Source organism: Culex pipiens, chromosome 3 (assembly GCF_016801865.2).
Source record: "Culex pipiens pallens isolate TS chromosome 3, TS_CPP_V2, whole genome shotgun sequence".
In the NCBI taxonomy this organism is placed as follows: Eukaryota; Metazoa; Arthropoda; class Insecta; order Diptera; family Culicidae; genus Culex; species Culex pipiens.
In genome coordinates, this window is record NC_068939.1 from 162,411,305 (window position 1) to 162,431,459 (window position 20,155).

Consider the following 20,155-nt stretch of genomic DNA (forward strand, 5'->3'; position numbering starts at 1 on the left):
AAATAACCCTGCAAAGTTAGAAAAAACACGAAATTTTAAAATGAAAAATTTTGTTCTAAATGAAAAAATGACCCTTCTGGGACAATGTAGATTCGAAAAGTACATTAAATTTCCCATAAAATGACATGTTCCAAAATTTTTTACAGTCGAGTAACGAAAAATGGGAGAATTTTTAAAACTTTTTTAGTGTTTTTTTCGATGAAAAATACGTTTTTTCGGAATTCTGAGTACGCCATCAAATCGGGCGTCTAATTTTACATAAAAGTCCCTTTGACACCAAATTTCTATCTCATCACCGTTTCAGGCTGCAAATTATTGAAAAAACACCATTCTGATTAAGTTTGATAAAATAAATGTTGTTACAGCTCAAAAATCATCCTTACACTAATTCAATTTAAAATTTTAAATTATAATTTGTGAATGAGCATTTCAACATTCACAAAATGCAAGAATAACATCAAAGCGTCAAAATTTTCCTGTTTTTAAACCTTTGCATGGCAATATCTCAGCAAATAAAGGTCGTACCAACAAAGTTCAATAAAGCAAAATATAGAGAAGCTTTTTTTTCAGCTATTCAAAACTAGTTCTTTTTTCAAGAATGTGCAAACATGAGCACTTATTTAAAAAAATGAAAATTTGTTACTATTTAAAAAAAAAGTTACCTGACAATGGCTAAAACTTTAAATCAGTGCACTTTATCAAAATTTCACCAAAGTACTTTTTAATTGCAAATTTGATTTTGCGACCAATATTTCAATTTTTTGAAAAAAATCAGTATTGATTCAAAAATGTATAAAGTCAAAGATATTTTGCCCATTCTAGAAATTTATAGAAAAAAAAATTTGGTCAGAAAATGAAAAAAAAATGTTTTTTTGCAAATCAAGTTTAAGTGACAAAAAGTGAATGTAAAAATCATCAAAAAAATTTTTATCGTGAATCACATTTTTCCAGTGTAGTCCTTATCCATACGCACAACTTTGCCAAAGACACCAAATCGATCAAAATTACTTCAAAAGATACAGATTTTAGAATTTTTGTATGGACAGCTGCCAAATTTGTATGGACAAACTAATGATGAAAAATGGCTTCTTTGGGCATACCGAAGGCACCAAATAAGTTTCAGTCGGATTAAAAAATACAAAAATTAAAATTAAAGAAAAAAAAAAACGATTTCGTAAAGAATTGCTCAGCTGTCAAAAACAGCAAAATGCAACAAATTCATTTTAATTTATCTTTATTTATCCTACAATTTAAAATCTTATTTCAAAAAATGAAATAAAGAAGATACGAAATAACCGTTATAAATTTTAACTCTGAAAGGTTGACCTGTTAACCCTCAGTTTTCATATTTTTTGGTGTATTTTATCAATCAGCAAACTTTAAAAAAAATTTTTTTCTAAATTGTTTTATAATTTTTTTTGTGAATAAGTGTTGTATATTTTCCAAAAAATGTCTAAACATAAACTTATCAAGGTTTTAAAAATATATTACGATATCGTCGGAAAGATAACGATAATAGTATCGTTATCGTTTTTGGAACACGATAATTTGTTCGATTATAATCTACGGTATCTTAGCAGTAGTAAGTTCTTAAAAAAATCAAAAAGAATTAAAATGTGGATGTCAAACAATTTAACATTTTATATTTATTACCAATGTTATACATTTCTAACTATTAATTACTTCAATTTTCACAAAACATCCTTATGCAAACACAAAAATCAATCATGTTTTTTGATATGATGTTTAGAAGACGCAAAATGTCGATTGAATGTTCACTGTACCTATTACAATTTATCTTACAAAATACCGTATTTTTCATAACACTAAAATTTTCAAAAAGACCAATATTAATTTTATTAAAAATTTATTCCCCCTTCCCCCCTTCAAAATCATCATGAAACAAAATGGGGAAAAAAGTTTGAAGCGGAAAAAAAGAATAATCGATTTTAGACTTGGACAAAACTTCAAACAAAATTGATGAAATTGTTTATATTTGGTAAAACATTTCAATGTTGAACTATTTCTATAAAAAATATATGACAATTTTATAATATAAAAAAGTATTATTTGAAAAAAAAAATGGAGACAGTAAAACTAAATGTATGACATATTTTTTTTAGACGTGATTTCAACAAAAAGTACTGAAGGAACCATCCATAAACTACGTGGGCACTTTTTTGGTAACCTCAAATCTCCCCTCCCCCCTTCGTTAACAACTGTCCATATAATAAAAGCAGTTTTATTTTTTTCAGTGTAAGTGTTGATTTAATTTTTATCAGGGAACGGTGACAGATTTTGTGCCAAAAAATGTGAAATATTTCATCAGGAGCTGGTGAATTTTCATCAGGACGACATTTTTACACAATTACCCATAAAAAGAGGTTATTTTCAAATAATCAAATTGTCAACCTTCCATAACCTTCCATAAACGATCAAAACTTTACTTCAAAACAAACAGATTCTTGGATATTCCTCCCAAATTTGTACGGCTTCTTTGGGCATACGGAAGGCGCCCAACAAACATCAGCCAGATAAAAAAATGAGCAATTTTCAACCAAACTCGGAAATGGATTTTACTTTTTTTTATGGCTCAAACTTTGTGGGACCGAAGAAGTAATTATGTGTCATTGGATCACACACAAAAGTCTCCATACAATTTGGCAGCTGTTCACACAAAAACGATACGTAAATATTTCAAAATCGGTAACTTTTCAAAGAATTTTTTGATTGATTTGATGTCTTCGGCAAAGTTGTAGGTATTAATGAGGACTATTAAAGAAATAGGTACACGTTATTTTTTAATTTTTAATTACAGTCGACTCTCTGGCTGTCGATCTTCTCGATAACAATATTGCTGCATCTCTCGATGAATTCTTCAGTCCCTTCAAACAGCATACTTCGATTGGCTCGATTGGTCCCTTGGATTCTGTTTGCTTTAAAAATCTCTTCCGGTTGTCAATATTGTCACTATCTCATGGCTTGCATATACATTTTTCTTTGCGAAACGAAGCTTTGAAGGGTGTTTGACATTAGTTTGTTTTTGTTTGCTGGACGCTGCCATGATTCTCTCCCATAGCTGGGTACCAAGAAAAACATATTTTCAATCGAGTCTTCATTTTGCATCGTTCTGTAAACTGATGATTCTCTTCCTCGACGGTCCCTTGGATATTGACAACCAGAGATTCGACTGTAACTTTTTCACAAAAAATCGATTTCTCAAAATCTGATTTTTTTTAAATTCAACATTTCAAAAGGGTCAAACATTCAATGTTACGCCCTTTTGAAATGTTAGTTCTGATTCTTTTTCCGGGTTCCGGGCTTTGCATGGATGAACTTATTAATTTGTTTTTGTTTTATTTGTTTTATTCCGTATAGTAACTTAAGACGTAGTCTTTTTTATGTTACAGTGTGTGTTCTGCTGAGTTCTGCTTCAATTTAAATTAACTAACTTTAATTTATTTGGTTCTCTTATTTAACTAGTGGTTAATGTTGAGGTTGGCGAGTAAACTCTGCTTGAAATTATATTTGGAAGTATTTTGTTTCAATGTTGTCGGAAGGCTGTTCAAATTTACAATGCCCCTAGCAAAAAACGATTGACTGTAATAAAATGAGCTATGGTTGGGTATAAGAAAGCTGTAAGTTCTGGTGTTACGAAACGGTACTAATTTTTCATAAAGGTATGTGGATTTTTTGGTGTTAATAATTCTGTGTAAGACAACACATGATCTAAATTTATAGAAGTTTGAAAAACTACATCCAATAAGGTGTTTTTGTAAATGCGAAACCCTAGACATTCTATTTAAGTTGAAAACATATCTTACACAAGCATTCAAAGCAATACGTAGCCTATCAATATGCATACCGTTGGCATTAGAGTAAATAAAATCGGTATAGATAAAGTGTGGAAAAATCAGCGATCTGAATAACTTAAGTTTAGTATTAACATCAAGATGTTTCGTTAATGAATTTATACGGCAGCAAAAATGTCAATGAATCTACGTTAATACAGTCGACTCTCTGGCTGTCGATCTTCTCGATATCAATATTGCTCCATGTACCGATGAATTCTTCAGTCCCTTCAAACTGCATACTTCGATTGTCTTTATTCCTCGATATTTTCTCTTGCTTGAAGGATCTCTTCCTCGACGGTCCCTTGGATTCAATTTGCTTCAAACATCTATTTCGGTTGTCAATAATTTCACTTTCTCATGGCTTGCATAGACATTTTTCTTGGCAAAACGAAACCTTGAAGGGTGTTTGACATTAGTTTGTTTTTGTTTGATGGACGTTGCCATGATTCTCTCCCATAGCTGGTTAGCAAGAAAAAAACTAATTTCAATCGAGTCTTCATTTTGCAGCGTTCTGTAAACTGATACTTCTCTTCCTCGACGGTCTCTTGGATATTGACAACCAGAGAGTCGACTGTATTTGTTTTTCTGAAGTTTCCGTTTTTTCCAGATTTGTACATCACAAATTCGAAATTTATAGATAAGCATCAAAGTGCCAAAATTAGACGAGTTTTTTAAATGTTTTTCTATGTCCAACATTTCCACTGATTTTTGGGGAAAATTTTGAATAGCATTGAATTTAGTAAACAGAAGGGTAACTAATATTTTATGTTACTCTACTCCCATTTCGCCCATTACAGAAGTGCCCCTTCACCAATTTTCTCATTTACTGAGCCACATGTTCTGCTGACCCAGGCAAACCTAATGAATTGATGCCCAGGGTCAGGTCTTTGGGGAGTCCGCCACCGGTCGAGCGAGACAATTTGGAACGAGCGAAAAAAAAAAATAACCGCAATACCGCAGTGGCCAAACGATGGTGCTGCACAACAAATAAATTTCGATGAGTTAGTGGGAGCGTGGTGACTCCCAAAAGTAAACTTTGAAGGTTGGGAAAGGTCTAATTGGTCCTCCAGGAGGAGAAGAATTTTGGAACCATTGATTGAGAGTGTAAATATGTTGTCGAATGTGATTCACGTTAAGTCGACGATGTGCCATCCAAGTTACGATGCTATGAGATGGGTAGCCTGGTAACTTTATAACCAGCTAGCAAAAGAAGCTGATAGTTCGAACAACAATAAATAAGGTAATCCCTCAATCCTTTAACGATCCAGTGAGAGCGGACACCACATTTGCCAATTAAGCTCGATTTAACGACCGTCCCGGGGTGTACTTTAGCAAGTGTGACTAGGCAATAATCCACGCCCCGAAATCGTTGCCACCATCTGGCGGCGGCTAACTATTTCATCATAAATTTCCGGTCCCCAAAAAACAACCAATCGACATGGGCGTACTTGCGTGTGTCGTATGTGTGTTTTGGTCTCCCCAAAAATCCCGACTAAGCGGCTTTGGCGCGACCAAGTCCCTCTCTCCAACACACGTACCACCACACACACACACACCCATTAATCTTGTTTAACGACCTTCCGGTACCCCACCCGAAAGTGCTTGTTTGCTTACGGAAGCCTCTTCCCCTTGCTGACCCCCGCCGATGACTTTGGGGCCGCCACCACCCGATAACAGCCCAGATTACTGACCATAATAAAAGCCAATAAAATTACATTCTCTGTCGGCGCTTGCTGCGATCCTGGCGCTAACTAGTGGCGAACAAATGGCCGTTAAACGGCTCGTGCCGCCATCTTGAATTTTTGTCTCCTGTCATTGCACTGGCACTGCGGCGGCTCCAGGCGACAACTAATGGAAAACAAATGACAAAGAAGCCAGCCCGTTTCTTATCGCGATATTGTTATCAGGTAATAAAAATCGATTCTCATTTCCGGCCGGGCCACGACGACCCATCAAAGATGGCCGCGGCAACAAGGGGGGGGGGGGGTGCGCCATCTGTGATGCGGTAGGGCAAGCAGCGCTGGATCGAAGCAGGCCGCAACGTTGTTACCAGAACTGGGGTGGACAAATTTGCAGCCATAAAACACACACACTCACACTCATCGCGGAGTCTCAGTCCTTTGTTCGAGCGAAAGATAACAACAACAGCGAAGTGAAGAAGAAAACAATGGAAAAAATTGCGGCTGGAAGTAACTCACCGAAAGAGGGCGCTGCGTTCTTCTTCTGGCTTTTTATTGGGGTTGTTGTTGCTAGCTTTGGGGTTTTCTAACCGCGCGAACCTTCGGGGAACGGAAACGGGATCGGGATGACAGCGAAAAATTGCCAACTGGGGGGTTTTCCACCCTCCTGGCGGGATTTTTCTTACCCGGTATCACGACACAGTGAGTGGCACTCAGTTTATGGGAGTGATAAGGTGTGATTCTTGGTTTTTGGTGAACCCTTTGGCGGTCATTGGAGGAAGAGTTAAGGGTTTGTAAACCCTGTATTGCTAATTTAATTATTTTTTTTGCTCAGGAGATTGTATTAATTTATTTTAGCTTTGTATCATTTTCGCGAATGATTTTTAAAATGATTATCCACGTGAAATTTTACATAATATTAATTGAAAATCAAGTTCGTTTGTTTTAAGTTTTTACTGTTAGAAACTCATACAAAATAAATGCTAAAAAGTTAGATTTGGTTTGATCTTTCGGAATGCCTGATTGTTGTACCTAGAAATATTTATTTTTAATGTTAATTCTTTAGATTACAATATCTTAGAAAGAATATTTAAGCAAATTTTCTCAGCTCTTATTATTTGTTAGACAATGAACACTGTTAAAAATCAATAAAATAATTTTGGAACTCATTCTAAGGTTTTTTTAGGAGGTTTTAATACATGTGGAAAAGTGTTTTTGCAGGTAATTATTTTTAGATTTAAAACAGAGTTATAAATTGAAAAGTACTACAAAATAAAAAAAAAACATTCAAATGCCGATATCTCAGCAACTGTTGATCCCAATTTCAAAAAATAAAACAAATAGCAGCCTTCGTTAAATTTGCCGAACACACAATTCCAATACACTATCAAAAGTCAAATTCCTAAATAAATATTTAGAAATGACATAATTTTGCATTTTTTGTCCATCTTGAAATTTTATTTTAAAACTTTTTCATTCCTTAATTTTCTTCATGGTTTATTGTTAACAAAAGACTTCACGATTGAAGGATTTCAAGTCTCTTGAACAAACTTTATTTCTTAAGTTTATTTTTTGTTCGAAAAAGTCCTATAAACATATGAAACACAATGGCTTCAGAACCCAAACAGAAATTTAAAAAAAAAAAACTAGATTTAAACATATTTTTTTAATAATGTGCTTTTTTTATTTTCGTTTAGAATTTATTCTAATAATTTCGTCGTTAATGTCGTGGATTATTTGAATGATATTTTTTATGAAAAAAACGCTTAAAATACAAAAAAAATCTACTGACGATTTCAAATTTATTAATTCAACAAATGATCTGTTGCTTATTTTTTAAATTTGAAAATGAAGGTTTCAGTGTATATATTTTGTTTAATTTTGTCAATCTAAGAAAGTGCATTGTTTAAAAAATAATTATTTAACCTTTTCTGTTGTTTTCCAAACAGTCACCATAACAAATGTTTAAACTTTTTTCTCTCTCGTCTGCAAAGTCTTCCGCTCGAACAACAAATCGCTTCGGTTTCCTTTTCCACTTTAACAACATTTTTAAAAAGTTAGCTGGATCCCAATTTGAACTGTCAAACAAATCAAAACACTTATAGCGGCAAAGGCGAGTTAGTGACCTTGAGTGCCGTGAGTTCCTTATAACCCCATAGAGTAATCCACGTGCGCATGTATTGCGTGTACGTACACGAAAAAGATTGAGGTTAAATTTTGTACCCTCCAGCAAAACAAATGGCGTGCCTCCGTAAAAGCTTTAAATTTCGAAAAAAACCTCGAAGAGCTAAAATCATTGCAGACTGATTAAACACTTAAGTTTTTCATATCACAGCCAAATAGACTCTCTGTTTAAAAGAAAGTTGGGAATCAATATTTTTTATTTCTCATTTTTCATGAATTAAACTTTCAAAAATCTGCTGTTGAATTCCAAAACTTTACATGAACAAAAAGGTTCCGAAAGCATAGATAAAACCATGTTAGAAATTATTTGAGTTTATCATTTTCATGATAGATAAGTAATTCTCAAAAAAATCATTTTTTCAATGTTTTTTTTTTCATATTTTTATGAATTTTATCTATCTATTCATTTGCAATTGATTCACATCAGTAGTATTTGATGAGAATGAGAATTTTGGTTCAATCACAACAAAAAATTGATGGTTTTTTAAATGTCAGAAACATTGTTTTTGTACATAAAAAATGCCCCAAAGCCTGTTATCAGAGAAAATATCAAATTTTATTCTAAAATGTTCAAAATTAATTCAAATTTACTCAATACTCAAAAGGTAAAGTTTTTTGTATTGAATTGATTCAGGATGTCGTATTTTTCTGACACCATGCTTAAGCTGAACAAAATTACTTTGGTTGTTATTTATACAAATTTCTCAATTCTCCACCAATACAAATTTAGGGAAGCAAATGTTTGATTTTCGAAAATTTGTTTCGTTACTTTAGTGCCAAGATACTGCCAGTTTTCAAATTTACAGCAATTTTAGTTGTATAAAAATGTCGAATTAAAAAAACCCATGAAAACCCATATGTATCTGCTTCCAAACCGTTTGCATACTTTTTGTAAATAAACCGGCTGGCAAAATATGTGATTTTCATTCATTTGACAAAAAGACCAAGCGCCATTGAGGTGATATTTTTTTTTGATTTACCATATCTGGAACAACAAAATTAGGTTTTTTTCTCAAATGTTGGGAAAAAATACTTTTTATGTAAATACGAAAATTAAGGACGGAGACGCGCTGTCTTGTTTTTGCATGCTCATTTTCATTTCTTTTGTATCGCTGTTTGTGTGTTTGGGTGCTTGGTTATTATATATAGGTGAAGGGATTTTATTAAATGACCATTTTATTGCATTTTTATATTAAATTGATTATATAACCACACTATATTTTACACTTAACACATTATACAAAGCACATATGAAACTGTAAACAGGAGCGTTTGGTACGGTATGTCCACGCATCCTTCCTCCCCTGTAGATTCTGTGAAATGTGTTCCGTTCTCAGAATCCTCTCTGCGGTAAACACAACGTAGTAGGGCTGGCCGCTTTAATTTTTGCAATACATTTTCGGGTGTTCTCGTATGTACTGCAATTATTAATAATGACAAGAAAGTGCTTGTGGCGAAATCTAATCACAAGACTTTCCAGCATGCTTTCATCGGACTGGCTGCGTTTGTGTTAGATTAGATTAGATTAGATTAGATTAGATTAGATTAGATTAGATTAGATTAGATTAGATTAGATTAGATTGGATTAGATTAGATTAGATTAGATTAGATTAGATTAGATTAGATTAGATTAGATTAGATTAGATTAGATTATGTAAATACGAAAATAAAAAAAAATATAACAAGAAATGGAACCTAGCTTACAACGATTTTTTTTAAAGCATTACACAAAATACAATGGGTTTTCGATCAAAAGTTTTCAACATGACAGTTTAAAAAAATATATATTTAATTGCGAGAAAAACTCTTGTTTCAGTACAGAACGTTGAAAGTTTACAAACATTAACAATAATAATACAAACGTTAATACAAACATTAACAATATTATAAAAAGAAATCCTAAATAAATTTAATAAATACCATTACTGGTGGGATCCCTTTTCTTTGTGTGAAATGGAAAACAAAGTGATTTCAATTTATTTTTGATCAACATTTTGAATTTCCTTTGAAAAAACATGCATTTGTAAATAACTCATAATTCGCAACTTATTTAAGAAATGAGTATGTATTTTTTTCAAATCTCAAAAATAAATTTTCGACAAATTGTAGATGATGATAAGGTTAAATGAGGTAGGGGATGGTGGGGCAAGAGGAACAATCGCTTCCACGGCCGTAATTTTTACAATTTTGATTATTTCCAGTATGAGGAATTGTTGCTAGCAATGCAATTTTACTACCACATAACCGCCAAAACGACGTAAACGCCACGGGGCATAAGATTGAATGCAGTTTTTTTTTTCAAAACAAACAAAGGTTTTAATATTTTGAAAGTACAAAATAAGGCTTATGGTTCATTTTAAGGCTCATTTCATCAAAATGCTATTTTTCCTAGATCAGTAGTGTCCTTACCAATGACTTGCACCTATTACGATTTAACTTTTGGTTATTTTTGTTGAGAGCTTTTAAAAAATCACGTTAAGGTGGGGCAAGTGTACCATATGGATTTTTAGTATGGAAAATAATACGAATTGCTGCAAAAACATATTTTATTGGGAAATAAATACATAAAAGTACTTAAAACTGATAAACAATTGTTAAAAAATTGTCCATATAAAATAAAGTGAAAACATGAAAATTTCCTGTTTATAATCTAAGTTATAATTTTTTCCGTAAAAACGATCAAGTTTTTAGTAAAATATTATTTTTTAATCTAAAAATGAAAGAAATGATTTAAATACATTCTAACCTAATGTATCTAAGTGATAACAGTTCAATTGTTAGTAAAGTAGCATGTAGTTCGTCTTGCCCCACTAGTTGAGTAGAACATACGGAAAATCAAAAAAAAAAATCAAATTTTTACATTGAAAAACAGGATTTTTTTAAAACTTGTTCTAGTCTTAGTCAAGACCAGGAATAGGATGATTATAAAAAATCCTACAGTTTTTTTTTACGATATTAATGGGTTATAACGAGCATTTCCTCAGCTTGTTACACTTTCCCCACTTTCCTCTAACAAAAATATTTGATTTTTTTATTTAATTTTCTATTGTTGAAATTTGAATTGCCTCAATAGGCATATTTCTAACGATAAATTTTTTTGATCTTTTGAAGTACAAAAAAGACTATTTAAAGATTCAATTTGATAAAAAATCGAAGATTTGGTCAAAATAAATTGAAAATAAAATCATTTGCATTTTCGGATGATTTGTAATGTTTACGATTTATTTGCACTTTTGGAGATATTTTTAGAAATATATAATTTTTTTAATTAAAAATATTGAATTGGGACAAAGATTCATTTAAATCAACAAATATGGATGTCAATCTCAAGAATATGCTTATATCATCCCATCTTATAACATTTTAATTTGAAACTATTTTTACTTAACTCATTATAAAAATAACACACCCCTCTTGAGGGTTAACCCCGCGCCCGCAACTAAACAAGCGATAACCGCATCGTAATGATGATGATTGTTCCAGAATCTCCCAAATCTTTTATGTTTTTTCACCATCCGTTATTTTTTTTTCACCCCGCGTGGGAATCAGGACACCGACTAAATCCCCACCCCACCATCGTGTAAAGGGATGATTCCGTGTTTGTTGATTTTTTTTTGTTGAGCTCCAGAAAATAACAAACCAAAAAAATCGTGATCGAAATAATCGGGGGGGTTGCATCGCGCCCAAAGGTGTAGGCCGTTGGAGTTTGAGAAACACGACGAAACACGGAACCGGATAATCTGGTCGAGTTATGGGGGGGCTTTCTCTCACTCCCAGGAGGGAGGGGACTACGGAGTGATTTATTCGGGGTGGATGAATCTGCCGTAAATTGGACCTCGGTGATTTCGGACGAACCGGAAGCACGTTGAGTGGTGGGGGTGGGTGGCATATTGGATGATACCATTATTGGTGTCTTTCTATTGTTTTTTTTTTGTGGGGTTTTCTTTTTTATTGGTGAAAAATAACGGCCATAAACCATGCGGTTGTTTGGGCACGATTTGCTCAGAACGATCACAGAAGTTGGGTTTTTGTTCTGCACTCGAAAGAACCCATAAAATGCTCTCCAAATCTATTACCATGTCGCATAATCTTGGTGCGTCAGAGAAGTTCCCTCTTCAAGCTTCAAGCTGCAGCAAACTTTGAACATTACCCAAATCCGGGCCGATAAAACACCCCAAGGATCACCGTTAAATCGCTCGAAATCACTTGTGTGCAACAGTCACAGAGAACGAGCGAGCTTTTCCCCTCCCATGGCAACATTTATCTTGACGCCCACCTTCCGGTTTCCCGGAAAACGAAAACTTTTAAAGCTTCCACACTGTGTTTATTTACCTGTACAGAACACTTCACGTGACATCGGATTTCACGGCTGTCTGACCCGTCGCGTAGCAAGTGCACACAATCTTGATCTCGGCAGGCGAAAATTTATTTCCCAGTCCCCTAGGAGTAGGCGTTGCGTCTCCGGTATCGGGCTTAAGGTCTGACTTGCTTTTAAGGTGAAATTTACGATGCGGATTTCCGATGGCCGCACACACACACTCGGCATGGCACACTAGATTGGCGCTAGAGATTTACTGGTGTTTGGGAAATGGGGTTTTCCGGATGCTTCAGGAAGAGATAAATATTTGTTGCCCCGTTACGCTTGATTGGCAATTGATGGGTGTCGCTCATAAATGCGGAGTTGGGTGGTTGATCCGGGTTAAGTACAGCTGAAGTCATGTACTTTGGAATGTAAGTCTTTTGACAGTTGGTAACAACTTGACTTACCTCTGAGAAAAAAAAATCAAGCTATTGAAACGACCTTGCGGCAAAGGGTTGCCAGTTGGAGCTTCACGCACGTACTCGTAGGTCAGCTTTTGTTTGCGCTCGTTCCGGCCAAAATATTTGGGCTGTTGTTTTGCGTCCGCTGCGCCGTACGTGACTCGGTAGTAAAATGATACTTCCCGTATAAGTACGCGCCCAGTGATCGGACCCTGCATCAGTTAATCATGAATCGGTTAGCGCTCGTCGTTTGCTGTTGTCTAGCCCTGGTGCTGCCATCTTACGGTCAGCAAACTGCGGCGGAAGCGCTCATCGAGGCGCAAGCCATCTGCTCCGACTACCTGGGCATTCCGGAGACAAGGGTAGCGCAGTACAATGCCAGCGTCTACCCGCCGGATCGGGACACGATGTGCATGATCCGGTGCGCCGGGATCATCCTCGGCTTCTGGGACGACGGTAAAGGGTTGCTGCTGGACGGAGCCCGTCAGTTCTTCCCACCCTCCGTAGATCCGACGCTGTACTCCCAGAAGGTTCTCCAGTGCATCGAGCGCAAACTAGCCACCTGCAACCCAGCGGACGCCTGCGCCAAGGCCTACTTCTCGTTCCGGTGTGTTTTGCGACGGGCGGAGCCTACTACGCCACCACCACCGACGCCGCCTCCTACGATCGAGTCCGACAGGCTGACTCCGGAGAAGTACCTCAAAGCGCAGGCTACCTGCGCGAAAATCCTAAGAATCCCACCGAACCACCTTAAGCTGTACAAGCAGGGCATCTTCCCGGACGACGCGGAAACCCGGTGCCTCTTCCGGTGTCTTGGCATCCGCACGAACCTGTACAGCGACACGGAGGGACCCGATCTGGAACGACTGCACGCGCAGTTCGCCGAAGATCAACCGCTGGAGGAGTTCAAAGCCAAAGCCCAACTCTGCATGGAGGCGAACCGACCGCTGGTCAAGGACAACTGCACCGCGGCGTACCGCAATCTGTACCTGTGCTTCAAGGAGCACTTCAACGCGTTCAGCTTGAAGCACCGCCAAACGCTGCTGAACACCGCGTCGAAGGGAGCGGAAAATCAAGCCGATTTGCTACTGTACAGCGATGATATCTGAATAAAAAATGCACTCGTTGCGTTACGTGACCGAATCCCTATAAAGAGTTGTTTGTTGCAAGTTACGCACGACATTCCCAAAAATGCGGTTCGTTGCGTTGCTTGTTACTTCCCTGTTGGCAGCTGTTGAGGTGTACGGTTCGTTTCAAGTGTACCAAAAAGCGGCACGAGAATGCGTTTCAGCACTTCGAATACCCAAAGCCCGTCTAGCTTCGTACCACCGGTTCAGCTTCCCGCCGGATCGTGAAACGACGGGATTCGTTCGGTGCGTAACGCTGGTTCTGAACCTGTGGGAAGACTGCACCGGTATCAACTGGCACACAATCGGCTCCAGCGTTGACGAGCCGACAAGCAGAGAGGTCTGCCACTGTATCGCCAGCCAAATTGCCATCATCGACCCGTCGGATGTCTGCGCCCAGGCGTACTACTCGCTGCGATGCTTCCGCCGTAACGTCCCAACCATTCTAAGCGATGCCGTTGTGTCCGCAGACTACAGCATCGAACCGTCAACACCAAACACCACAACCCCAGTCAACCCCTTCGTCCCGCTAACCGCCGTCCAGATCGCCAAAGTGTTCACGACCTGCCTGGCCGAGTGCGGCGCCGACGCGTTCAAGTTTTGCTCCCGTGACGACCCGTTCCCAAACACCCCGGAGATCCGCTGTGCGCTCTACTGCACGCTTGTCCGCACCGGCGTCTTCTCCGACCAGGGCGAAGCCCTGCTGGACAACCTGTACGCCCAGCTGGCCCGCTGCGAAACGCCCGATTCCTTCCGGTTCCGGATGGAACTGTGCTTCCAGCGCAGGGAACAACCCCCCGGAACGTGCCCCCATGAGGTCATCTATCGACAGTATCTGCCCTGCCTGCTGCCCGAGTACTTGCGGTTCCTGGCGAGTCACCGCGCCGAGTTGGAACCCCAGTACGGGAGCCTCTGCGTTCGTGATTAAACATCCCCGAAAATAAATATCTGTAAAATTGATGCAAAACAGTGGCAGGTCCATTCATCACGTCACGTCTGCGACCTCCCTCGTTTATATCACCTGTCATTATGGAGCTGTTTTTCGCCCAACACGTGACTAACTTCGTAAGAAAATGCATTTCCCCTTTATTTCGGAAACTGCACCGTCACAGACAACTGGACGGCGCGGGCGTCTTTCTTGTTAGCTGCTCGTCTGACTTCCGGAAGGGTGGCACCGGCAGCAGCGTACAATAGATGATTACTGCCAGGTGGCTGCATCCTTCTCCTTCTCCTCGCCGGAAGAGGGAACGATTTTTCAACCTGACGTTCCCGAAGAGGGGAACCAATTTTTGAGCGTGACGTTTGTTTGTTTTGAATGCACCTTGAATAATAATTAATTTTAACATTGTTGATATTATTTGAGGAGATCGAAAACAAAAAATAATTTACTAAACCCTTTCGAAATGTTAATCCCGGAAGGTGCAGCTACTCAATATATCATTAGCGAAAGGTTCAATTGAACTGGGACGATGACGGTCATCGGTGTACACTTTTCCAATGTCCCGTGGTGAACTGACAGTTGCAGAGATGCTGCTGCTGCATCGAAAAAGTACTGCTGCATATCTTGTTCTGTCACTGACAGCGAATGGCGATGAATTGATATTTATTATCTTTTCAGAGAAAAAATGGCGTGCAATAAGAACGTGAAGCATTGACGTTGCAATTTTTTGTCTGAACTTTAAAAGTATGAAATAATAAGTAAATAGGATGGTTACACATTTTAAATGTTTTTTTTTTACTTCATTATTTCGTTGTTACAATTCTGTACAAAGCTGTTCAGCATACTTGTCTAAAAAAACTTATATTTGATTGCTTTGAGAATTTTATCCAAATTTTGTTATATTTGTCAAGCATGTCACCATTTATTAAAATCTTTCGAGATTAAAATTAGGTATTTTTTATTAAACTTTAATCTTGCTTTTCTTGTGGCAAAAGAAGCCATTTCACATAATTTCATAAATTCACAGAAATTTTGCAAATTTGTGGTAATACCATAACTAAGGCTACCAACTCTTGCTGAGACACCACGGTATAACAAAAACTGTCAAGGAATAAATTTGGAATATAAGAATTAAAAATATTTTGTTAAACGTTTAAAAGTTTATGACATTTCAAATTTGCTTTTACGAATAATTTCGTTGTCAGTGTTTTGACGAAAACATTCCTAGAGTTTTTATTGAAAAGGTCCTATATATACAAGCACGAAAAACCGTACGGTAACAAAAAAATCCGTACAGTTGGTAGCCTTAAGCATACCTGTAATAATGAATAATAGTAGTTTATGCAACAAGTTGCGAAAACAAGATTTTTTCAGCACGAGTCATACATTTATCCAACGAGGTTTATCGAGTTGAATAGATACGACAAGTGCTGAAAAAATCAAGTTTTGCAACGAGTTGCTTACAACATTTTTTGCAATTCCAAAAAACGCTTTTTGACTGGAGTTTTATGTCAAACATTCATGTGTTAAATAAATTCACCGTTCAAAACGAAACAAAACTTTTCAGCACCCGTTTCAGTGCTGAAAAGTAGGACTTTTCAGCACTGCTATTAAATGGTATTGATTTTCAAATCTGTTATTTTTGGTAGTTAAAAGTAGGCCGTTTCGTTTCTCCAAAAGGATAGGAAAAGATGACAGTTTCACAGCGGGATAGCACAAAGCATTTTATGATACTTTTGTTTCAAAATTTTTTAAGTTTGGCCTGAAATTAGTAACTTGGTTTATTTAGAAATCTAAGAATATTAGAAACAAAAAAACCACAAAAAATAAGCATGAAGTTGTTAAACGGAAACTTGCAAAGGCTTCAATTTTGAATAGAAAACGCTTCACAAGATTTGTCGCGATTTTTTTTTTAATATTTGGTTTGAAAAATAATACTTTCATTTTTTGTACCGAATTCGGTAGTTGAAAAATCGGTAAAATTTAGATCGGTTAACCATCTATCAAAATGAACAAAATTTGACCGAATTTCGGTTGTACGATAAACAAAAATGAACTTCATTACCAAATTTCGGTTTGTTTTTACCGAATTCTGTAATTTTCAGTTCCGTGGATTCGGTAAAAAAAATCTAAGTGTGTATCAAACAATTTCGCAAATATTTCAATTTCTTGCATTTTCTGATATATCAATTTTTTGAAAATAAGTGGTATTTGGGTGACATATATGAGCAGTCATTAGCACTTTTAAAAGTATTCAAGAATAGAAGATAATTTTTGAAATTATACTTAAGTGGCACTATTTCAAATACGTTAGCATTATTAATATTTATGTTAAATAATAGTTCAAGCCTTTTTGCATTATTTGATTTATTTACAATTTACCAGATTTGATAAAAATTGAGTATTCTCATAACGTTTCATTTTTGTATACAATCAAATAAAATGTATGTCATATATATCAACATTGTGATTTTTTTTTCGAATTTTGATTTTGTCAAAATACAGTTTTTAGCGCCCCTGCAAATGACATGGTAGATTCGTAAATCTTGAATTTTTTTTTTTCAAAATAATGGAAAATTTGTAAAATGGGCATTCTTATAACATATCATGTTTTTTAAATAATCAACAAAAAAATCAAGAAAATAATGAATACTTTATGCAAAATACATGAACATTGTTTTTTATTTGCGATATTTTGTTTGGCAAAAATAGTGTTTTAGGGTCTCTTCAAATATTAGGGTGGATTAGAAAACTTTAAAAGTATGTATTATATTTTTTATTATATTTTAAATTTATTTTGGGTAATTCTCTACCAACTCACATGAAATCGGGAAAAGTTGCCCGACCCCTCTTCGATTTGCGTGAAACTTTGTCCTAAGGGGTAACTTTTGTCCCTGATCACGAATCCGAGGTCCGTTTTTTTATATCTCGTGACGGAGGGGCGGTACGACCCCTTCCATTTTTGAACATGCGAAAAAAGAGATGTTTTTCAATAATTTGCAGCCAGAAACGGTGATGAGATAGAAATTTGGTGTCAAAGAGCTTTTATGTAAAATTAGACGCCCGTTTTGATGGCGTACTCAGAATTCCGAAAAAACGTATTTTTCATCGAAAAAAACACTAAAAAAGTTTTAAAAATTATCCCATTTTCAGTTACTCGACTGTAAAATATTTTGGAACATGTCATTTTATGGGAAATTTAATGTACTTTTCGAATCTACATTGACCCAGAAGGGTCATTGTTTCATTTAGAACAAATTTTTTTATTTTAAAATTTCGTGTTTTTTCTTACTTTGCAGGGTTATTTTTTAGAGTGAAATAATGTTCTACAAAGTTGACAATTACAAAAAATTTAATATATAGACATAAGGGGTTTGCCTATACGAAAAAAAGTTTTGAAAAAGTTACTATTTGCGTTTCTCTTTGTTTCGTCGTCTGTGTTTGTCGCGGGTAACCATGAACGGCCATGATCGATGACGACCAACTTTTTCAATTTTTTTTTTTGTAAAATCGTGATAACTCGTGATGTTTATAAGCAAACTTTGTTGAGCATTGTAACACTCTAAAAAATAACCCTGCAAAGTTAGAAAAAACACGAAATTTTAAAATGAAAAATTTTGTTCTAAATGAAATAATGACCCTTCTGGATCAATGTAGATTCGAAAAGTACATTAAATTTCCTATAAAATGACATGTTCCAAAATTTTTTACAGTCGAGTAACGGAAATGGGAGAATTTTTAAAACTTTTTGAGTGTTTTTTTCGATGAAAATTACGATTTTTTGGAATTCTGAGTACGCCATTAAATCGGGCGTCTAATTTTACATAAAAGTCCCTTTGACTCCAAATGTCTATCTCATCACCGTTTCAGGCTGCAAATTTTTGAAAAACACCTCTTTTTTCGATATCAAAAAACGGACCTCGGATTCGTGATCAGGGACAAAAGTTACCCCTTAGGACAAAGTTTCACGCAAATCGAAGAGGGGTCGGGGCAACTGCTGTGTGAGTTGGCGGAGAAATACCCTTTTCTGATAGTCAATTTTTTACATTGTTATCGTTACATTAAAAATCGACAATATATTGATGATGTCATTTTTGAGGCTGTATCGCAGCAACCTTTGGTCCAATCTTCAATGTCTTTTTAAAAAAAAATATTGGAAATTTTCTGTTCTTTTTGAAAAAAAATCAGTGGTGGTCAAGCTTGATCATAATTTTTGCAAGTAAAATAGTTCTTCTTTGGTTTTGATTTTAGAATGGTGCACGATTTAAAATTTCCATCAATTTTTTCTTTCGACTTTTTCCACGTTTTAAGAAAAAAGATTAGATTAGATTTTTTCAAAAGATTGGCAACATTGCCATTTATTGTCATCTTAAACATGTTCAAAAATGAGATTTTTAAAAACACTTATTTTACGAGATTATATTATTGGTGTAAAAATCCGAATTAAAAACCTCCTGATTTTTGGTTCAAAGTGCAGAAATCACTCACTCATCGCCGAACGAATCTTTGCCGCCAGCTGCCAGCGATATGGTCAGTCGCCTCACAAAGCGATACAAATAACATCATGATTCGAAATCCGGACACTTAGTAGCATATCATTTTCGTTATAGCTGACAAAAAAACATGTAATAAGTTGGAAATGAAGAAATATCATCAGGATGTAGTTATTAACAGTCAGTTTTAAGAGAATGCATGCAAAATATGTCTTTTCTAACAATTTTTCATCAGAATTTTCAAATTAAAATGGCTTGTTGTGCTTCGAATCCCGGACACTGATAAAAGCTGATTCGAAATCCGGACACTTTTGTTTCGAATTCCGGACACTCGTTTTTGCTAATGAATCGCACAAATTAGGACTGAAATGTTAGTGAATGGCATTCTTTAGGTCTCAAATAAGCTGTTAACATCAAAACAATAGATATTTTATATAAAAATTGCTAGAATTTAAGGAAATCGAACCCATGAATTTCTGCCTTGCCTTCCCGGTGCTTCGGACGCCTCTGAAATATTTCACGTGAAATGTTTCGCATTTTTGGTCATCTTAAAATTTTATTTTTTTAAATTGTTTTGACATTTACTACAGCGTTCGAACAAACTTTAAATGAAAGTTGATGTTAGAATTCATCAAATAACACAGTTTTGACATTCATAATACGAACTTATATCCAAATAATTGATAAAACAAGATGAGGTGTCCGGGTTTCGAAGCGTCCGGGAATTCGAATCATGACGTTACATCATGTATTTCGTTTCCTACTCCGTCCGTGGACCCGAGTCACAAACGAACATGTTCAGAGAGGAGAGAAACTAACAAAGCACTAGCGCCGCGCTCACTTGTCCTGCACTACCACATCTTGCCGTAAATTTCAATTTTAAAGAGGGAAATTGCGCTAAAATGTGTCTATGATAACATTGATTTTAACCAGTTTAATAAATGATCATCACAAAGCCGATCGCAAACTATTATGAGTTTGCTTTGAATCGCAATCGTTCTCTCTGGCCCATTGCTGTTCTACCCGATTGGAGTGAGAGGGAGAGCTAAGAGAGTGTTCAGTAGCGATGGGTGTGGAAGTGCAACAAACGGTAGGAATGGGTCAGAGCAGTTATACG

The 20,155-nt window shown here is 36.0% G+C and overlaps 3 protein-coding genes across 3 annotated transcripts in view; all 3 read left to right on the forward strand.

The window, feature by feature from the left end:
- Positions 1–20,155, forward strand: part of LOC120429861 (very low-density lipoprotein receptor-like) — a 373,714-nt gene that overhangs the window by 60,376 nt on the left and 293,183 nt on the right. The gene's annotated exons all lie outside the window — the stretch shown is intronic.
- Positions 12,063–13,587, forward strand: LOC120429613 (general odorant-binding protein 45-like). Its single transcript, XM_039594643.2, has one exon. It carries the CDS (start codon positions 12,706–12,708, stop codon positions 13,585–13,587), a length of 882 nt encoding a protein of 293 aa, XP_039450577.1. The 5' UTR covers positions 12,063–12,705.
- On the forward strand, positions 13,670–15,091 carry LOC120429614 (uncharacterized). Its single transcript, XM_039594644.2, has one exon. The coding sequence runs from the start codon at positions 13,670–13,672 to the stop codon at positions 14,531–14,533; it is 864 nt and encodes a 287-aa protein (XP_039450578.1). The 3' UTR covers positions 14,534–15,091.